Source organism: Myotis yumanensis, unplaced genomic scaffold (genome assembly GCF_028538775.1).
Source record: "Myotis yumanensis isolate MYYU_CA2020_CCGP unplaced genomic scaffold, mMyoYum1.0.hap1 SCAF_3, whole genome shotgun sequence".
Lineage (NCBI taxonomy): Eukaryota > Metazoa > Chordata > Mammalia > Chiroptera > Vespertilionidae > Myotis > Myotis yumanensis.
The window spans coordinates 114,803,376-114,825,363 of record NW_027223754.1 but is presented as its reverse complement, the minus strand read 5'-3'; the positions used below and the strand labels follow the sequence as shown (position 1 = coordinate 114,825,363).

The 21,988-nt window shown below is 39.3% G+C and overlaps 1 protein-coding gene across 2 annotated transcripts; it reads left to right on the top strand.

Moving 5' to 3' along the window:
- The first annotated feature begins 601 nt into the window (after window positions 1-601).
- Window positions 602-19,999, top strand: POMP (proteasome maturation protein). 2 transcript variants are annotated; one of them, XM_070409402.1, is made up of 6 exons: window positions 602-709; window positions 3,461-3,558; window positions 6,467-6,527; window positions 10,756-10,857; window positions 14,719-14,812; window positions 19,073-19,999. In XM_070409402.1, the coding sequence occupies exons 1-6, from the start codon at window positions 617-619 to the stop codon at window positions 19,138-19,140; spliced, it is 516 nt and encodes a 171-aa protein (XP_070265503.1). In that variant the 5' UTR covers window positions 602-616; the 3' UTR covers window positions 19,141-19,999. The 2 variants fall into 2 exon arrangements, with proteins under 2 accessions (XP_070265503.1, XP_070265504.1); XM_070409403.1 differs by lacking the exon at window positions 10,756-10,857.
- Window positions 20,000-21,988: the final 1,989 nt, after the last annotated feature.

Below are 21,988 nucleotides of genomic sequence, written 5' to 3'. Positions count from 1 at the left end.
AGGTTTAAAGGAAATAGTTCATGTAAAGCACTTACAACTGTGTTACTACACAGTAAGAGTCCAATATATGCCAGTAATTACCACACTTAATTCGTTTTCACCCTTCCCCTCCCCAACAGTTCCTCTGTTCCTCTAGCCCAGGAACCACATCAGCCCGGGTCGTTTGTTTTCTTAGCCTCAACACAGGGTCCTGAACATGGCAGGCCTTCAAGATATGATTTAAAAGACCAACAACTTAAAAAGCCTACGTTCCAGGATTGCCTTGCTTGCTGAACGCCTGCAGGCCACTCACTCATGCCATCTACGCCTGCTTTACCCTCATGGAAAACAGTACAGTATCTATCCGAGAGGTCTTGTATCAGTAAGACGCTGCGTCCTGGAAGCCGGCGCACAACGTCAGCTGCACGCACGTGCGGTGTCTGTGACCCCAGAGCGGAGGTGCGGGTTCCCTCCGGGCACAGCGCGTCCAGGCCCGCCCTCCTCGCAGCCACACCCTCACGGCTCTGAGTGCCGGTCCCCCGGGGCGGCGGGCGTGGGAGCCCCGGCCCCGCGCGGCTCCCTCCCGGCGCCCCGCGCCCTCCTTCCTTCCTCGCCAGGACGGACGCACTTCCGGCGGATGAGGGGGGGCAACCCCGGAAACGGAAGTGAGCGGCGGGGCTGGCTGACGCGACCGGGCTGGAGAGGCTGTTTGCAGCGTGAGCTAAAGATGGTGAGTGGACCCCCGGGTGACCCGAGTTCCCGGCGAGCTCGGGGCCGTGGCCCGGCGGGACCAGGCCGCCGCCTCCCAGCCGGTCCCGGTGTGGCGTCTGTGGCGGGAGGATGGAGGATGAGACTGGCCTCGGCCGCCGGGATCTGTTGAGTCATAGGGTTGGGCGTTCGCGGCCGTCGCGCGGGCCGGGCTCCGGTGCAGGCCCCGCGGCCGGTGCTTCGGCTTCACCCTTTTCCAGCTCCTTCTGTTCTTTCGGTTTGTGTCCTCCTGTCCCCCAGCAGACCCTGACCCCTTCCTGGTGGTTGGCGCGGAGCTGGAAAGGACATATCGAAGGTGTAATCTGTGTGTGTGGCGTTGCCGGCCGCCCTTCCCCCGAGGGGGGAACCTTTGGGAACCCGGACACTCCTCTCCCACCCGGACCCTGGGGACCGACTTCATAACAAACCCACAGCTCTAGCGCGCATTCTTATCACTCAGCTTTACCCTACAAACGTTTTGGGGAGCATGTGTTATGCCAGGTGTTGGAGGGGGAAAAGGCAAGCAGTTGCTACTTCCCGTTAGTCAGCATTGTTAGTGCATCTCCTCCGCCCTCTCCCCTTTCTCTTTCTCTCTTTTTAACTTAAAAGCTGTGGTGTTTGGGAGAGCCCCTGAATCACCAGCCTCTGATACCACTACCACGGCTAGATTTAGAAAATTGCTGATCATTGTAAAGAGGTTCTAAAAACACTCAGTGTGTCTAGTGATAGTTAATTTTTCATAGATTGGTTTTCCTCTGCTACTTCATTAGAAATATCAAGTACTAATCCTGATATTTTTACAGAAGGTAATTGAGAAGCTTACAGTAGAATACAGAGATCATAATTCCCTGTTTCTTTGTGCAGAAAAACTTTCCTTCTGTCACTGCAGCGAAGCAGTCTGGGAGGAGGAGAATGTTTGTGCAGAAAAGTCACCCGTCGGATGTTTGGGAAGGTACCTGGAAAGATGGCTAAACAGGGCCAGAGCGTTGTGTGGGTCGATTACAGTCACGTAGTAGGTTAACGACAGTCCACACTAGATTCCAGATCCTTTTCCTGATTGACCCCATGCTTTCTGTGTGAGGGAGTTGAAACCTGTTGTGCACATTCTTGAGTTCCAGGCCAAGGACTTTGGATTTCGTTTTTCAGACAAGACTGATGAACCAGAGAAAGGTTTTTAAACAGTGTTTGTGGGGGAGATTGTGTTTTAGGAAAGCCTTGATAGGCAGAATTGGAAAATGGGAGAGTGTGTAGGCATGAAGACCCAGTAGAGTGCTGTGTAAGTTATCCAAGTGTGAGAGCCTGGACTAGGGGGGTAGGTCGAAGAAACCCTGGACAGAATAGAGTACCTGACCAAATACACAAATGATTTTAGAAATTACTTAAAAAGCTGGTTTCTCAGAATAGTTTCTCCTAGAACAGTATAAGACTGATACCAAACTACCTGTAGCTTTTTAAAATCTTTATGCAGAATTGCAGGGATATTGAACTTGAGCAACTAGTGATTTAAAGTCAGCCTCTGGCCCTAACCGGTTTGGCTCAGGGGATAGAGCGTCGGCCTGCGGACTGAAGAGTCAGGTTCGATTCCGGTCAAGGGCATGTACCTTGGTTGCGGGCATATCCCCAGGAAGAGATGTGCAGGAGGCAGCTGATCGATGTTTCTCATCGATGTTTCTAACTATCCCTCTCCCTTCCTCTCTATAAAAAATCAATAAAATATATTTAAAAAATAATAATAATAAAGTCAGCATCTGCCTTAGCTGGTCTGCCTCAGTGGATAGAGTGTCGGCCCACAGCAACTGTCTCAGTTGCAGACTGGATCACAGGCTTTGGTCAGGGCACGCGCAGGAGGCAACCAGTCGATGTGTCTCTCTCATATCAATGTTTCTCTCTCTCTGTCTCTTCCCTCCCTTCCACTCTCTAAAAATATCCTCGGGTGAGGATTAACAAAAAATAAAGTCAGCATCTTGTGTTTTACACTTAATACATTTTATTTGCTTGTCTAATCTATCTTCATCAGACTAAGCCCTGGAAGGTAGACATCTACTAGTATTTTTGGCATATAGCAGAGTACCTGCCATATAGTAGATGCTTAGTAAATATTTGATGATTAAATGTTTTATTGTATAAATGTATAGGATGATAATTTACCAGAACCCTTCAGAAGCTCTCTATCAGTTTCAGAATAAAACTGAACCTTTACCTCTACCTTACTTGCTTTGTCATTTATATTTATATTTTTATACCTTTTCCTGTATTCTTTTTTTTTTTTTCCTGGAATGCCTTTTGATCTGACAGCATTCAGAAATAACTAAGCAATTCTTCCTACCCATAAATTTCATATTCTTGTACCATGTGTGTCACTGTAGTACAGTGTTCTCAACTTTCCTAATGCCGTTCCTCATGTTGTGGTGACCCCCAATTTCATTGTTACAAATTGAACATAATTAAAGCATAGTGATTAATCACAAAAACAATATGTAATTATATATGTGTTTTCTGATGGTCTTAGGCGACTCCTGTGAAAGGATTGTTCGACCCCCAAAGGGGTCGCGACCCACAGGTTGAGAACCGCTGCTCTAGTATAATGCTCATTGTGATTATCTAGACTGGGTTCTTTGAGGGCAGAGACCTTATTTTTTTCTCTCTAATACTTAAACCATGATTTTTCCTTAGATGTTCGGTATGGGCTTTTTGAATTTTTTGTATTTAATACTGTTTTTCTTTTGTGTTATAGAATACCAGAGGACTTGGATCTCAGCTAAAGGACAGTATTCCAGTTACTGAGCTATCAGCAAGTGGACCTTTTGAAAGTCATGATCTTCTTCGAAAAGGGTATATGGGGGAATAGTGACTTTGACTTTGTTATAATAAACTATTTCTGGAAATTATTTTTCATGATATTCTTTAAATATTTTGCTAGACCCTAAATATATATTTACTTGGGGGTGGAGGGGAGTGGAGGCTTAGATGTTTTCTATAGCCGAAGAAGTGCCTTATCAGAGTAGTAGGTTAGGGCATCCTCCTAGGAGTCATTACCCAATAACATGATTTAGTAGGGCTCTTCACTTTGCTCTTGATAACTTGGAGAACCATTTTATTAACTTATTAACTATTGGAGTGTTTCACTTTATAGCTTTTAGCATACAGTTGTGGTCCTTCTCTCAGTTTCCTTTATGTTTCTGTGTTTAGGTTTCTATGTTTAGATCTTTTTCTTGGCAGGTTGCTTTTCTGCTTAAATAATAATGCCTTCCCACCACATTCTGTGTTTTGAATTTTATATCTAATTTTAAGGTATTTAGGTTGTACTATAATGGAATGGCATTCTAATGGTGTCTGGGGACAGACAGAATGCCTTATTGTTATCTTACCATTTTGTAGTGAAAGGTGCAGTATATAGCCTTTGGAATTGGAGATACAATTTGATTTATAGTATAATCAAATTCATAAGGTAGCCAGTAACCAAGTCCTGATGATTCATCATGTATTTACTAGAGGCCCGGTGCACGAAATTCGTGCACTGTTGCACACGAGGTGTGTGTGGGGGTGAGGGGTGGGGGGGGAGAGAGAGAGTGTGTGTGTGTGTGTGTGTGAGTGTGTGTGTGTGTGTCCTCAGCCTGACCTGCATCCTCTTGCAGTCTGGGATGCTTCACTCCTTACTGACCACTCCTTACTGCCCATCTGCTCACTGCTCCTTACCACTTGGCTTGCTGCTCCTTAGCGCTGCTGCGGAGGCAGGAGAGACTCCCGCCACCACCACTGTGCTTGTCAGCCACGAGCCCGGCTTCTGGCTAAGTGGCGCTCCCCCTGTGGGTGGTCCGTGAGGTCCAGAAGATTGGTGACCGCTAGTATAAAGAAAACATCAGTAAATTATTGTGTGATTTTTAAAGTTTCAGTTCTCAAATCCTGTTTTGGACAATAAGATAGTCATCTTTATATATCTAGTGTAATAAAGACCAGTGGCCTGGTTCTAGCTCTGTATCACATAACATAGTACTTTGTACATAGAGGTGTTCAGTAAATGTCAAACATGTTACTTGACATGTGTTATTAAAAACACATTAAATATTGAATACACATTGGACCTGAGCAGAAGAGACTTAGATATTTTATGTAATACAAAAGCATGTCATAAGAATAATAGTGAAAAACATACTTTATGAAATTTCTTCTAGATACCAGGCATCATTTAACACCATTTTTTAGAGGGATTTCTCTAGTGAATTGAAATGTGGACCCCAGTTATCTATTATAGATGTATTTTAAAACAATTAGCATACAGTAAATTTGACTTTTTAAAATTTGACACCCCCCCTTTTAGTGAGTAGTTATATGAATTTTAACCCTTTGCACTCCGCTGTCCCCTCTCAGGGGACATCGGAATTCTAGCATATCACTCGGATGTCCCCTCTAAGGGGACATTGCAGTTTATTAGTGATTACGGGGAATTGAGTTATTTCAACACAACTTTTTGAGACATGCATGTTTCCCTGAAGTTTTATCTTGAAATGGCACAAGAAATTAAATCAAAATATCGTAAAATTACTAAGATATATACAAGAAATGTCAGCGGGTTTTGTGTCGGACGAGAACGGGAGATGCGTGCTCACGACGGTCCGAGCACTTTGCAACGCCACTTGAAAAGAGCGATAAGGGGAGTTTGTAGAAGAAAGGTCGGTTTTCGAACATAGTGCGCACTGTATAGTGAGATATATAATTACAAATAAGTCTACATCTGGAGGAAAAGATTTTCAAAGCTGAGCTCATTTTGGTTTGAAGCTTTGAGCAGTGCACATAGATCTAACGAGGAGAAAATTGGAAAAGTGATTCTTTTCTTAGTGAATAAATTGTTTGGTGAAAGCTATTTTGGTAAATATCATCTTGTCAGTTAGTAATAACAATTAAAAATTTTCAACCCCTGAAATGGTGTTAGAATATACGGCAAATATGGGTGGTGCGGATCATGCGGATCAATACGCTTCGACGTATTGTTTCCTCCGTAAATCGCTCAAATGGTGGAGGAAGTTATTTTTTGGGGGGTTGGAAATGTGTGTGATAAACTCATACATAATGTATCGCATCGAAAAACAAACAAGTAATGAAACGCCAATGACACACCACAAGTTTGTCAAGACACTCGACCAATTAAAGGGCGATTTTCGTGTATCGAGAACGCGTCCATCCACATCTTCTACAGACAATAGATTAAACAATAAACTACATATTCCCGATGTGGGACAAAGAAAACGGGACTGCATTGTGTGTTCTAACAGGAAAACACCTGGTGGCAGGCTTCAAACCACTTATTACTGTCAAACATGCACTAATCAGCCTGCAATGCATATTGGGGAGTGTTACAAAACTTATCATACTGTACAAAATTATAAACAATAAAATATTGGTTTTTTTTGCAAATATACATTCCTCGATGTCACCCAATTCATATAAGTCCAATATCATTATAATACGTTACTTGGTTCCAAAATTATACTAAATAATACGAGGGTCTGTAAATGCACGTTTCCGCCACAAAGTAGCGTCCAGTAGCTGGTAGCCAATGTCCAGAATGGTTCGGAGTGCAAAGGGTTAATACGTGTATCATTTCCTGTCAAGAGACAGAAGTTTTATTATCTCCCCCACAATCCCTCGTGCCATTCCATTGTAGTTATACCTTTGATAGATGTGATTTTAAGCTGTAAGTATTGAGTGATACGTAATCTCTCTTTTAAATGTTTATTTTCAGTTTTTCTTGTGTGAAAAATGAACTTTTGCCCAGTCATCCTCTTGAATTATCAGAAAAAAATGTAAGTATGTTAACAGTATATTTATTTTGATCTTCTGGTAGAAAAATGCTTTTAATAATACATTTGTGGTTTCATTAAGATAATTCTGGATGGAGCATTTGACCATGAAGAGTATGGCACCTTATTTTTAATATTTTTTGTAGCGTAGGCTTTGAATTATCCTTATACTGCTTCACTAAAGTGTCCCTTTCTATACATTCTTCTCTTCTTTATGGGTATTTCTAAAGGTCAGTCTACCTCTCCATTCCTCTTTTTTTTTTCTTTTTATGATCTCGTTTTCTATTTTTCTCCTGCCATTTTTTGATGTAGACCTCCAAGTCCCTATCTCTACCCTTGACTTCTTTCTCAAACCTTGCTTCTCCAAGTTACAGAGGGACATATCCATTTACTAGGCACAGTATGTACACAGATGAATATGACATAATCCCCAACCTTAAGGGGTTGAAAATTTAATAGAAAGACAAGCAGTGGATTGAGACTTCATAAGATGCTTAGAGGTACAAGGATGGCTCACCCACCTGTGCTTAGCGATTGTGGAAGGCTTTATTGAGGAGGGAACATTTGAATAGTTTAGGCCAATATTCTCCAGTTAAGTAGATGGGGAAAGGTAATTATCAAAGAGCATGTACCTGTACAGATATTCTTTAGGCAGTATAGAGCAGCGGTTGCCAACCGGGTCCGTGAGGTCCAAAAGGTAGGTGACCGCTGGTTTAAGGAAACCTTTGGAGCAGGGGTTGCCAACTGGTGGTCCATGAGGTCCGAAAGGTTGGCGACCGCTGGTATAGAGGGTCTTTAAATACACTTTCAGAGCAAGAAGAAAGAGTTACTACTTGGGGAACAAGGTGCACTGTCACCCAGAAAGTTGACCTATTTCATTTTTTCTTTCTTCCTCTTTAGCAAGGGAAAAGATCTTTGTGTAAGAGACAGTAGAACAAGTAATTCGATGGTGAAATTGAAGTTCCAATTAGATGAGAAAACAAAATGGCTCTTAGTTTAAGTACATTCTAGTTTCATGCTCAGAAGTTTTATGAAGATTAAGTGTCAGAGATGAGACTAACCATGGAAAGCATGTAAATTAACCATGGAAGAAAAAAGCTGATAAGGATAGCTAATTTTAATGAATTAGTGAACTGTATCAGATGACAAAATAGATCAGAGGACTAAGCCAAAAGTCGAAAAACCACTTACACAGGGGAATGTGAAGTTTTTCATTTGGGTTCAAAAAATGAATTATACACATTTAGATGGGGTAAATCAACTTGGTACATAAAACTTGACTGTATGGTTATTATAAGCCAGCAGATTATGTTAGCCACTGAAAAGAACAGTTAATGCAATCTTGGACTTTATTAATAATAAAATGGAGCTCAAATCAAGGGAGATTATACCCTTCATTTTCCTAAGTATTAATTTGGTTATTAGATGTGGAATATTGGTTCAGTTTTGAGCAATATATGTTAAGAGAAACTTTGACAAATCTGAGTGAGACTGGCCAAAATGGTGAAGAGTCAAAAAATTTGTATATCTTTTGAGACTCAGCTTATATCTGTTGACTCTATGTTGTCTTAATAATGTAATCAGCTTAATGGCATTTTCTACCTTGAAATTCTATGGCACTTACTACCCACTAGAGGCCCGGTGCATGAATTGTGTGCACTTGGGGCTGGCGGGGGCAGGGGCGTAGGGGGCGGTGGTGTCCCTCAGCTTGGCCTGCGCCTTTTCGCAGTCTGGTAATCCTTGGGGGATGTTCGACTGATAGCGGGGAGTGGGCCTAAGCAGGCAGTCGGACATCCTTAGCACTGCCGCAGAGGCAGGAGAGGCTCCCGCCACCGCAGCTGTGCTCGCTAGTCATGAGCCCAGCTTCTGGCTGAGCAGTGTGCCCCCTGTGGGAGCACACTGACCACCAGGGGGCAGCTCCTGTGTTGAGCGTCTGCCCCCCTGGTGGTCAGTGCGCATCATAGCGACCGGTCATTCCACTGTTAGGTTGATTTGCATATTAGCCTTTTAGTATATAGGATTGTAAGTCCTTTAGCATGGGTTGTATAATTCAACTATATAGAAGTTTAAATTCTTGGCAATATACTTCTTACTAGCTAAGTAAACTTGTGCAAGTAGTTTAGTCTCTCTTTAAGTCTTGGTTTCCTTCCTCATCAGTAAAGTGGAGTTATATAGCCAATTCCTCAGTATATGCTGGTTTATAGTAGCTCTCCATGATTGGAACTGCAGTGGTAAAAGTGAAGAAGATGACCATCATCTGTGCCAGTGTTTCTCAATTAGGGATGTTTTTGCCCCCCACGGGACATTTGGTAGTTTCTGGTTATCACAAGTGGTGTCTGGGGGAAGTTTCTTTGGTACTAGCATCTCTTGGGTAGAGGCCAGGAATGCTGCTAAACATCCCACAATGCACAGGGCAGTCTACACCCACTGCAACAAAGAATTATCTGGCCCAATATGTCAGTAATGCCAAGGATTGAGAAGCCCTGATCTATGTACAATATCTTCCCAACTAGGTTATGTCTCCAGGGTAAACTATTTCTTCTGTTTTATTGTTTATTACCATAGAGCCTTATTCTAATTTTGCATATGGTTGCAAATAATTAGATATATGTTGATTGGTAATTGCAGTTCGATATCACATTACAAAGTGGGTATATTTATCAAAGTGTATAAATTGAACTTTTCTACATAAAATTCTATCTAGTTATGAGGATAACTCAATATTTTAAAAAAATATTTTTTAATTGATTTCAGACAGAAGGGAGAGGGAGCGAAACATCAATGATGAAAGAGAATCATCATTGCCTCCTGCATGTGCATTTCCTACCCTGCCCGAAACCCGGGTATGTGCCCAGAATCAAACCTATTGGTTCATAGGTCAACATTCAACCACTGAGCCACACCAGCCGGGCCACATAACTCAATATTTAAAGGAGACCCTTCAAGTGGAATTTCAGGTCATATATTCATAATAAAGTATTTCAGATTTTTCCTAAATATGGACCAAATTTGGACCATCCGTCACAATTTTGCTGTTAAGCTAAAGTAATTAAAAACCATATTGCTAGATATTTTACCTTCAAACTTCTTATATATGGCCCCCAGATCATGCCCCAAGTGATTACTAATCTCTTAATAGATTTTTGATTAGTTACCTTTTTTTTTTTTACTGTGGACTTAAAAAAAAAATCTTAAAAAGAGTACAGTGTAGTAAAAAGTCACAGACGTCGCTTTACCTCATTAGCTCAGACAGATCTGTGCAGCCGTCTGTTTGCATATCATAAACACTGTTTTTAAGAGCCATTTTAGGAAACTATGTTTTAGAATCCAAGAGTCAAGTTGATTCCTTTTGCCTGAAATACATTGAATTGTGATAAAAGTTTTTTAGAAATAATAAAAGCATGATTCAAAAAAAAAAAAAAAATTGCTTAGTTATACCCAATACAAATTGTTCAGAGATTTGGGTTCCTCTCCTCCCCCCAAAGAATCAGTTATTTCCAAAAGTGGAGTTCAAACATTGTAGTTTAACAGGGAGGTATAATGGATCTGATTATTTCTTTATGAAATCTTTTGAGATAAGCACTTTCGTACTTGGAAATTCACTATTAATTTTTGTCACTGTATGAAACTATTTTTGGATCTCAGATTATACCCTTTCTTTGCTCTACCAGTTTTGTGGTAATTATAACCAAAAGTACTGAGCTGTTACTATGCTTTGTGAATATGCTTTTGCAATGTGAAAAAATATTCCTTAATTTATTAGTTTTGTAAATCCAAACTTTAAGTGATAATTTTATACTGGTGAAGTATACCTGCATGCTGGATAAAATATAGACATATATATCTGAATATTTGTTCAAGAAATTAGTAAAAGTATTTTGTTTTTATTTCAGTTATAGGTATTAAAACTCTTCATCTAAATATTGTTACATGTGTATCAGTGCTAACTGTTTTGAATGGAGAATGTTGAGTATACCATTTAAAATTATATTGCTGCCCTGACCAGGTGGTTCCGTTGGTTGGAGAATCGTCCTGTGCACTAAAAGATAATGGGTTTGATTACCAGTCAGGGCACATACCTAGGTTGAGGGTTTAATCTCTGGTCTGGGAGTGTATAGGAGGCAACCATCAATGATTCTCTCTGTCTCTCTCTTTAGTGTTCTCTCTCTCTAAAAATCAATAAAAATATGGATTAGGATTAAAAATACAACTGCATTGCTGTCTTTTGTAGTTCCAACTCAACCAAGATAAAATGAATTTTTCCACACTGAGAAACATCCAGGGTCTATTTGCTCCACTAAAATTGCAAATGGAATTCAAGGCAGTGCAACAGGTAAGTGTATGTGTGTCAGTTATGTATGCATCCCACATGTGTGTTGACACTGATTGGAATGACTCTTCTATTTTAATAACAGCTGTACAAACCTAACCTGCTACCTACAATCTATTCTACTTTCCCCTTTTTAGGACATGACTTTGATTCCTATTTTATATAGAAAAGAAAAATAAAAACCACTAAATGGAAAACTTCAAATTATGGGCTCAGTGTCTGAAAACTGACCTGCATACACTTTCATGTTTTTTCTTTTGGAGGGTTGAATTTGAGATTCCTGTGGGACTATCCAAGTAGAGTATCAAGTAGGCAGTTTGTAGATACCTGAGTATACCTGTTGCTCAGGAGTAAGAGCTTTAGAAATGGCCAAGAACGTAAGAACTGTCCCGCACGTTCTGGAATTGTCACGTCACACTACTTCAGGGACTTCCTTTTTCGTGGATCCTTTCCATAGCTGATTATCTTCAGCCTCTGCTTGCTGGAGCTCAGCAGCTTCTACATACATTTGAACCTTTGTCTTTTAAAACAAAGCACAAATTGTATCAATCTCAAATTCCTTTATAGCAACTTGTCTCTCACTAAGTATGCTTTTGCAATTTGAACCTAAAAAAGTTGTCTACATACATAGTTCTGGCTGGTGTTGCTCAGTGGTTAAGTGTCAGTCTATGAACCAGGAGGTCACAGTTTGATTCCTGGTTAGGGTGCATGTCCAGGTTGCTGGCTTGATTCCTGGTCAGGACACATGCCCGGGTTGCTGGCTCTATCCCCAGTGGGGACATGCAGAAAGCAGCTGATCAATGATTCTCTCTCATCATTGATGTTTCTATCTCTCCCTCTCCCTGTCTGAAATCAATAAAGATATATATATATATATATATATATATATATATATATATATATTTTTTTTTTTTTTAAGTTGCCTGCGTTGCTACATATGCTCCTGTTCACTCAATCCATGATTCTCTGGCTCTCATCACACACCACGGAAACTGCTCGTGAGCAGTGGATATTGTTATGCCTCATTTGCTGATCTCCCTGTGGTATGCAACACTAACATTGCCTCCCTTCTTGCCTTGGCTTTAGCACACTGCTCTTTCCTGATGTCCTCCTCCTCTCTGAAGCCTCATTCTTAGCTGTTGCTGTATAAATTCCTTTTGTTTATTTGATTCCCTGAAATACCAATTTTGTTAGTACCCATTTCTGGTTCTCTCCTCATCTTATTCCCCATCTATTTCTATGATTTTAGTTATCATTGAGCTGTAAACCTATAGGCTCTCCAGTTGGGAACCCCATAGGCACTTAAAATTTCACTCAAATACAGAATAACTCATTGTTGCCGAAACCGGTTTGGCTCAGTGAATGGAGCGTCGGCCTGCGGACTGAAAGGTCCTGGGTTCGATTCCGGTCAAGGGCATGTACCTGGGTTGCGGGCACATCCCCAGTAGGAGATGTGCAGGAGGCAGCTGATCGATGTTTCTCTCTCATCGATGTTTCTGGCTCTCTATCTCTCTCCCTTCCTCTCTGTAAAAAATCAATAAAATATATTAAAAAAAAAAAAGAATAACTCATTGTTTCTCACATACTCCTTATCATGTATGAACAGAGTTTTTCCTAAGGTAGAAATTGGAACATTAGCCTTGATTATCTCACCTAGCACCTTATCCTCCACCCCCACCCTCCAGCATCCAATCAGTTAGCTCTTTTTACTGTTGCAGCTGCGTGGGATCTGGCCCTCACTATGCTTCATCAGGATTATGGCAACACCCACCCCTGCTGCTTACCACTCCACACTCTAGCCAGAATAATCTTTGTGAAACATAAATCTGATCATGTCACTCCCCTCACTTTGCCCTAAAAGTGGGTAAAACCCCCTTCCTTTCCGTGGCTCTGGTCATGAATTGCCTTCTGCTTGCTCTTCACCATGCTCCATCGCCTCCTCAGCTACTTGCAGTATCCTGACTCATTTTGTTCTTTCTCCTTTTGGCTTTTGCACATGTTCTTTCTGCTACCGTGGATTCCTTTCTCTCACCTGGCTATAATGGTGTCTTTTTCAATAGAGTCTATTAATGCCATCACTAAGTCATTCTGAAAGCTGTTTTAGAATTTTTTTCAAGGATAAAGCTCTAAAAGAGCATGTATGGCTTTACATCAGAATAACCTGGATGTCAATCTTAGCTCCACCACCTAATAGTCTTAAGAACTTAAATACGTTAGAGACCTTTTTGAACCTTAAGTCATGTGTTTGATTTTAATGTGAAATAGAGTTAGCAGTGAGAACAGTATGGAGTTATTAGGATTATTCTGCAGATCAAATGAAATACATGCTTTTGCACAAAATTGTTAGCTTTTTTTTTTTTTTTTTTTTTTTTTATGCTCCTACTACTCAGATTCCAGCTACATATTGCTTATATTTTGGGCCTAAGCTCTTAACGCCATTTAATCCAAAAAAACTTTGTTCAGGATTTTAGCTCTTGTGGTCTGATCCCTATGTTATTGCAGTTCTTGCTTGTCAGGATGTATAACCACTGCCTGCTCATCCCTGTTTTTGATGCTTTCTCAGGGTTATATCTCTGGTCAAATTGTACCTACCATCCCCCTTACTATCTGGTTTAATTTACAGGCTTCATTTCTCTTTCTTCCTCTTTTTTTTATATCCCTCACCACACTTTTTTTTTCTAGTTTTGATAACCTAGAGAAATTATTCCATATCACAAAGAAATAACTATAGGCCATTAGTAATTAAAAAGATTTTTAGTCTGCATACATTTCTTTTTGTTTTGTTTTTAATTTATCTTTATTGTTGAAAGTATTACTGATATCCCCTTTGTATTTTTTTCCCCCATTGATCCCCTCCACCCGCACCCTGCATATATTTCTTTGGTAGAAAAAAATATTAACTGTCTTATATTCTGAAGTTATTACTTTAAAATACTGGTATTATTTAGTCACTGACCATCTATTACTCTTTTGATATTCTTTCGGCAATATCCAAAATTGTCTGCATTGATTCAAGTTATAACTGCCAGACAGTTGACGAACAGAAAAATTGAAAATTTGGTTTGGTTATATTAAGGTTTGTTGAGTACCAGCTATGTGCCATCATACTACAAGTTTGAGAGGGAGTTGGTATAATCCTATTTCACAGATAAGGAAACTGAGGGTGAGACAGAAGAGGTAACTTATGCAAAACCCTAGGATTGGTGAGCAGTTAGAGTCATAATTGGAATCCAGATCTCTCTGACTCCACGCCTGGACTTTCTCCACTATGCTTAGGTACCCGTCTGTGGTATACTTACTTAACACTTGAAAAGTAGATAACACTCATTCAAAATAGTGTTGTGTGTTTTAAAGGCCCCACAAATGAGCTTGATCTTCCTTTCCGATTATCACTACTGTTTGAAAGGATCATAACTTAACTTTGTACTATGAGCAATACAGAATGTACAAAATGAAGTAATCAGTTTACTAAGTAGAATAATGCTCTCCCTGAGTTGGAATTTCTTCAGGAATTTGATCATCCTACCTTTATAAACTAGAAGTAGTGTTAGGTTCTGGGATTTGGCATTTCATCAGATGGTATATGCTGTGCTTGTCCTCAGCAGAAGCAAAGCCCCTAAATATGTGTAAACCTGACGACAGGATTATAAAAGTACAATTTCAGTGTCTTTACATATTTTGAGGAATTTTTTTAAACTTGGTTTGGGCCTAAAATATGAATGGTTTATTTTCCTCCACACTGGTTAAATTAACATTTGGTTTTGTAGATTTTACAAATAAAGAATAAGAAACATAAAATTAGATTATATGTTCCCCCACCTTTTTTTTTTCCTCTGATCTTACCCTTGCATACTTTTCCCAAAGGTTCAGCGTCTTCCATTTCTTCCAAGCTCAAACCTTTCACTGGATATTTTGAGGGGCAATGATGAGACTATTGGATTTGAAGATATTCTTAATGGTAAGCAACTTTTTCTAGAACCCAATAATGTGCAGGCCAGCAGCAGCAAACAAAACCCACAGCATCCCTGTCCTCGAGGCTGGCTGTTCATTGGACTCGTGTTATTCACTGCAGTGGGATACAATTTAATGGTAATAACTTCTTAACTGGTTTTAAAAGTGAAAATTTTTTGTGGAGTTCTGAGGTTATAGTCACGTCATTCATTGCCTCTCCTGAGGATAAAGTCTAATATATGAGTCTAATACAATATACTTAAGGTAATATAAACAATATTGTTGTTTCAGTGTTCTCATTTGTGAGCTATGACTAGTTTTTAAAACAACTAAAAAAAATAAAAGTTTTCTTGGAAGAATATCTGTCGCCCCCCCCCCCCACCCCCCAAATAATTGTTTTGCTTTTATAGATGGTAAGTAAGAAAGAGGACTCTGTCATCTTTAACAAAATTCCCTGCATAATTGTATGAGATACATAACTTTTCAGTAAGAACAACACACGCATCCTCTATTAATAATAGCATCCTCTATTTTTTTCTGGTTCTGAGAAAGATAAACAAATATAATTCTGTCTAGTATTGCTTCTACTCACTGTGTCTCAGCAGTTCAGGAGAAACACAAACCCAACAGGATTAAATTATACTAGTTTTGCTTGGCTGCTGATGTCCGGTAAGGAAATGCTGTGGACACAACAGAAGTCTAGTGAACCTCCTCTTTGAGAATCTTCCCTGAGGAAGCGTTTTAAATGAAGGGGCCTGGAATTCCTAAGCTTTGACATTGAATTTGGACCTCATTTAAAATTAATAGGTGACAGTTCAAGTCTATATATTCTTTCAACTAGTTAGTGCATTCATTTAAAAGTCAGCTTCTGTGATTCTGTGTAAATAAGGGAGTGGAATTTACTGAGCATTTATTCAGTCAGTCACATATATGTGTCAGACTCTTGGCTAGGCTCTGAATATAGTGGTTAAAAAAAACATCTATTTTCTAATGAAGGAGGTAAACATTAAACAGATAAAACACAAACTTGTGATTATATTCTAGGAATAAGAAGAATAGGGATACAGTTTTATTTTGTTTGTTCTTTTATGGTAGAGGAGGCAGGCACCTCTGCGAATATGACACATAAGTTGATTCCTAGAAGATATTTCATCTATAAGTAGAGGAACGAATAGGTCAGGGAGAAGAAGCAGTTATGCTCAGGGTCTCCTACCTAAGAACAGCTGAAATACTCGGAAGGGTTTGAGATGCTTATCCTACTCACAAGCTAACAAGCCTACCATGTTTCAGGGATCCTGGCAGAAGACAAGACTCTTAGAGACAAAGGATAATTTATCACAGCAGTAGCAATAGCCAGACTTATCACTTTTTCTGTTGGTGTCCTGAGCCCCAGTTCCCACAGGGCAGCAAGAAGAGGGTCAGATGATGCCTGCATATACTGTGTATTTTGTTACAGGAAGAGGAATCTATCCCAGGTCAGGGCACCTGAATCTTTGTAATAGGCAATCTCCCTGACTTCTATACGCCAGTGGAGACATGATCTGTGTTCTAAGGCTGTTTACTTTAGAACTAGCCTTGGAAAGAGTCTAGAACAGTGATGGCGAACCTTTTGAGCTCGGCGTGTCAGCATTTTGAAAAACCCTAACTTAACTCTGGTGCCGTGTCACATATAGAAATTTTTTGATATTTGCAACCATAGTAAAACAAAGACTTATATTTTTGATATTTATTTTATATATTTAAATGCCATTTAACAAAGAAAAATCAACCAAAAAAATGAGTTCGCGTGTCACCTCTGACACACGTGTCATAGGTTTGCCATCACTGGTCTAGAACAAAGGCAAGCAGTGCATCTGCCTCCAAGACTTAAGAATCATGAGAGAACTATAGAGAATTGTCTCCCAATGCACATATGAATTTGTTAAGCAGGACCATGTGGCTGGAGTGTTTTGAGAAAGGTAGAGTGGAATAAGGTGAGCTTGAAAAGCTAGGAGGAGCCAGAGCTTTGTAGAAGTTTATTGTGAATGCAATGGAAAGCCATTGAATGCTTTTAATCAGTGATGTGATGTAAATTCACATTTAAAAAGTTTACTATCTTGTGGACATCTTTTTGTATTCATCCTTGCATCTGTCTAAGGTAGAAATGAGCTGGAAAGATCCCCTGATTAGGTAGGTGATTTTTGTCAGGATGAGACCATTGCATGGCACTTGGGGTAATTTCCCCTTTGTGGGAACTGATACTGCACAATATATGGGCAGTTTATGGCTTTACCCTAGGACCTTGCCTCTGCTGTTCCTTCTGCTTGAATATCACCTCCCCCTCATTTTCAGATCCCAGTTTAAATGTCCCTGCTTTGGAGAGGCCCTTCCTTGACTATCCAGTCTAAAGTAGTCCCCAGTCGCTCTGTCACCTCACTTTAATTCTTTGCATAGCAATTATCTGGTATTTTTCTTCTTTCTTGTTTCAACTTAAATACAAACCTCTGAGAGCTGGGGCCATTGAAGTGCTTGATTCCTAGGAAGTGTTGCAAGCTCTTGCTCATCACATTCTCCTCATCAGCTGACCCAGGAGGAATTTTATGTCTATAAGGAGGGAGTGGTTTGTTAATCTGAACTCTATGAGGACTGTTAAACCCAGTGAAAATCTGTGTATTTCTCCAGTTTACGTTTTGTAATGTGTTGGAGGCAATGAGGGCATTGCTCACTCATCTGTGAAGTTCTTAGCCAGAACAATCTGTACATTTTACAAGGAAGGGAAGGGCATGTGAGGAGGGCAAAATAAAGTCAAATATGGACTCTTCTTTAATGTTGAAAGGGGCCTTCCATTCAGTGCAGAGCCTCACTTTAAGATAAGTAACAGTGAGCCAGAGGCTCAGTCCTGCCCAGAGTCTCACAGCGAGCTCATGGCATAGCAGGCACTGGAAACACAGACCAGTGCCTTTCTCACATGGTATGCTGCCTTCTGGGGCAAGTGATTTATTTAACAAGGCATGTTTTATTAAAGTCAAAAGCTTAAAACAGCAGAGTTTAAAGGCAATTGTAGTTATCTAAATGAATATATTGTGTGTTTATAAATTTAAAACAATATAGCCCTCGCCCTGACCAGTATGGCTCAGTGGATAGAGCGTCGGCCTGTGGACTGAAGGGTCCCAGGTTCGATCCGGGTTAAGGGCATGTACCTTGGTTGCGGGCACATCCCCAGTAGGAGGTGTGCAGCTGATTGATGTTTCTCTCTCATCAATGTTTCTAACTCTCTATCCCTCTCCCTTCCTCTCTGTAAAAAATCAATAAAATATATTTAAAAAAAAATAAAAATAAAAAATAAAACAATATAGTCCAAACTCAGGTCCTCCATAATTACCCCTAGACCTATTTCTTTCCCTCATTCTCTGGTTACCTGCTGTATGCGTTTATTGATGCGTACTTCCATTTTTCTCGTTAACACAAAGCAGGGCTACAGCAAACATCTTTGCTTATTCTTTCTACTCATGTGCAAACATTTAAGTTAAGATTTTGAATGTCTGTTATATACCTAGCAGTTTATTAGTAATTGTGGCAGTAATAGTTGTTGCTAAGGCTATTTTGTTGAGTGACAATTGTGGAGAATCAAGGTTAGATTGCTGAATTGATACAGTCTGCATAATCTCCAGTCTCTTAGGAGACCCAGTGAGGAACATCCACATTGATTAGTAACTCTTGGTAATCATTATTTTAATGTGAATGGATACTTAGGTTTACAAACTGATTTTACCGTGTTGGGGGTTTTATTCTGTTTCTGTTTCTATTCCTATGTTGAGTAGGAGGTTAAAAAAATAGGCTTTATTTGTTCCTAGGAAGCTTACTCTTCGTATTAATTTTAACAGCTCTTTTACGTGCATTATGACCATTAAAATTTTTGTCTGACTCATCCATAAAAACAAGAGAGTGAAGATTGTTAAGATTTTCTTGCTCTAGAATTCTAATTTATGATTGTGTGTATGTTTGTGTATGCAACCGAGCACAAAACAATAGAGAAAATGTTTTTGCAATTTAGATTAAGAGATTGCCTCATCTCGTAATTAGAGCTTGTTCCTAGAGGCATCTGGAAAACCAAAGGAGTTCTTGGCTTCTTTGCAGTCAGTCCCTCCCCACTTTTGGCCCCAGGCAACACTCGTCTGTTTTCTGTCCCTTGAGATTAGTTTCACTTGTTCTGTATTTTCATGTGAGTGTAATCACTTAATTTATCTTGTTTCGAGCATCTTTAATATGTGTTTCTTTTTGTTTTCAGACCCATCACAAAGTGAACTAATGGGAGAACCACACTTGATGGTGGAATATAAACTTGGTTTACTGTAATGCAGTGAGCTGACCATGGAAATGGAGGGGCTACATCTTGTTTATAGTCATCTTTTTACTATAATTTTATGTATACAACATTAAAAGTACTGACACATGAGAATTGTTGCCTACATGTATCATCAATGGAAATTATTTGTGTCTGGTTTACATCCATGTGACAGTTGAAGGCACTCGATGATTTTAAAACTCCTGAATTAAATTGAAACAATAGCCTTCTATGTCTTTAAAAAAATGTTGCTAATGAATATTATAAAACTGACAACAGGTTCCAGTTTAACCTATTTCCTAGGCATTCCGTGAATAGAATTTTGAATAACCATTATCAGTATTTGAGTCCGTAGTTTTCATAGCCCTTTCAGAGTAAACATCTGTAATTGATTTCAGTGATAACACTTCAAATTAAGTACAAAATCAGATATTTATATTTTACCTTGTTTTCATATAGTCCATTAGTACCCATAAGAATAATATTTGTGCCCTAGCTGGTTTGGCTTCAGTCGGTCTTCGGTTCCATTCTGGTCAAGGGCACACCTTGATCCCCAGTAAGGGGGCATGCATGAAGCAGCCAATCTATGATTCTCTCATCATTGATATTTCTATATTTCCTCCCTTCCTCTCTGAAACCAATAAAAATATACTTTATAAAAATGAAGAAAAACCTCTGTGCCTGACCAGCATGGCTCAGTGGTTGAGTATTGACCTATGAACCTGCATGTCATGGATCATTTCCCGATCAGGGCAAGTGTCCCTGTTGCAGGCTCCATCCCCAGTGTGGAGCATGCAGGAAGCAGCAGATCAGTGACTCTCATCATTGATGTTTCTTCCTTCTCTAAAATCAATAAAAACATATTAAAAAGGAATATTTGCTTTATTGAAGCTACTTTAGAATTCCAGCTATCCTTTGATTCTCTCAGATTGAAAAGTTCAGTGGTTTTGATCTTAATCTTGTTTTTAAAATGAAAAATTAAAGCAACCAGCAGATGTCAAAGTGTACTACATAGATTTATATGTCAAGATCTTAAAAAGAGTGGAACATTCATGTATATACACGTTTCTATGAACAAATTGCATTATAATTATTTAAAAATAAATCTTCACTATGGTTCTTTCTTAAAAGGTATTCTCTGTGAACCTGGTATACAAAAATTAAAGATTTTGAGATTTAATTAGTAATGGATCATCTTTCAGCAATTAAAAAACATTTATTTGCTAGGTTAATATCAAAAGTATATAAATACCATACAACTCAACAAAAAAGCAAACGACCCAATTGAAAAATGGGCAAAGGATCCGAATAGAAATTTCTCCAAGGAAAATATACAGATGGCCAACAGGCACATGAAAAGATGTTCAACATCACTAATTAGAGAAATGCAGATCAAAACCACAAAGAGGTATTCACCTTCCTCACATTCTTATGCATTCTTGTGTCCTCAGAAACATCTATTGAATAGGTCATTGATATGCAACTGAAGATAATATTGCCCCTTCCCTCCAGGGGCAGGGAACATTTGAAAACGTTTGAAAGATATTTTGGCTGTCACAGTTTGGTTGCTACTGGCATATATTGAGTAGGGGTCAGGGATGCTGCAAAACATCCTACAACATATGGTCATGTAAAGAATTGAAAGTACTAAAGGAAGATGATGTAAAATATATTTATATTGAAACAATAGCCCTCTGTGTCTTAAAAAAGTTACTACTGGATATTACATAACTACATCCAGGGTTTGCCCCCTGCAACCAAGAATCATTTTGATTCAAATGTCAGTAGTGTCAAGATAGACAAACCTTGAGATAAACCAAATGACACATTCCTGATTGTTGAGTTTAAGTTTAAAACCGACTTTGCCAACACAATATTTGCCAGCCTATTTTACACTTAAATTATGAGAAAATATAGAAAAAGAAACGAAGGTTTACTAATTGATTGTTTCCAGATATATTAGCTTTCAACAAAGTTGGAGATTTCCCTTAGTTCTAGGAATAGTAGGAACCCTTCCTGACCAGTAGGGGGTACTGTGAAATTAATGACAGTTTAAAGGAAAAGCTGATGCTTTTAAACACGGAAATTAAGAATCATGATTAGTGTTTACTTTCTGCTTCCTTTCTTTTTCACCTTCTTGCCAGTGATCTTCATCCCTGGATACAAGTAAAATCACCTGAGAATCTTGTGAAGAAATGTTGGTGTCATGGTCAGAAATTCTAATAGGACTACTCTGAAGTAGGTCCCAGGAAGTGTACTTTTGGAAAGCTCTCCAGGGTTGAGAATGTTTGATTTATATGCTTTCTTTTTGCCTTTATGTTAGTGACATTCTTTAGCATCAGTTAACTCTTCTGGTGTACCTCAGTGTTGAAAAGTTTACTGATGTTTCTTAATGTCTGCAATCTGCAGTGTTTGTTTTGGGTTATTGGGGAACCCTGTGGATTTTTGCTTTGACTTTGGCAAGGCTTACTTTTGAGAGATGGATTGATTTTAATTCAAGACTTAGATTACCCTTATAATTTGTTTTGTTGTTGTTATTGTTTGTATTACATAGAACTCTTGCAAAACATGAATCATGTATTTTCACCAACTTTTTATTTTGAAAAATTTCTAATCTATGGGAGTTGGGTAGTTATTCAGGTTCCTTTGAAAGAATCAGTTGCAAATTTCTAGAGTTTCTTGCCTAGGTGCCAACTCTTCAATTAGGCTTAATTTTTTTTTTTCCTTTTTAAATTCTATGATTTTATTGAAGAACAAGAGGCCCAGTGCACAAATTCATGCACTGGTGGGATTCTTCAGCCTGGCCTGCACCCTCTCGCAATCCAGTACGACCTCGGGGGATGTAGTAGTGCGTGAAGA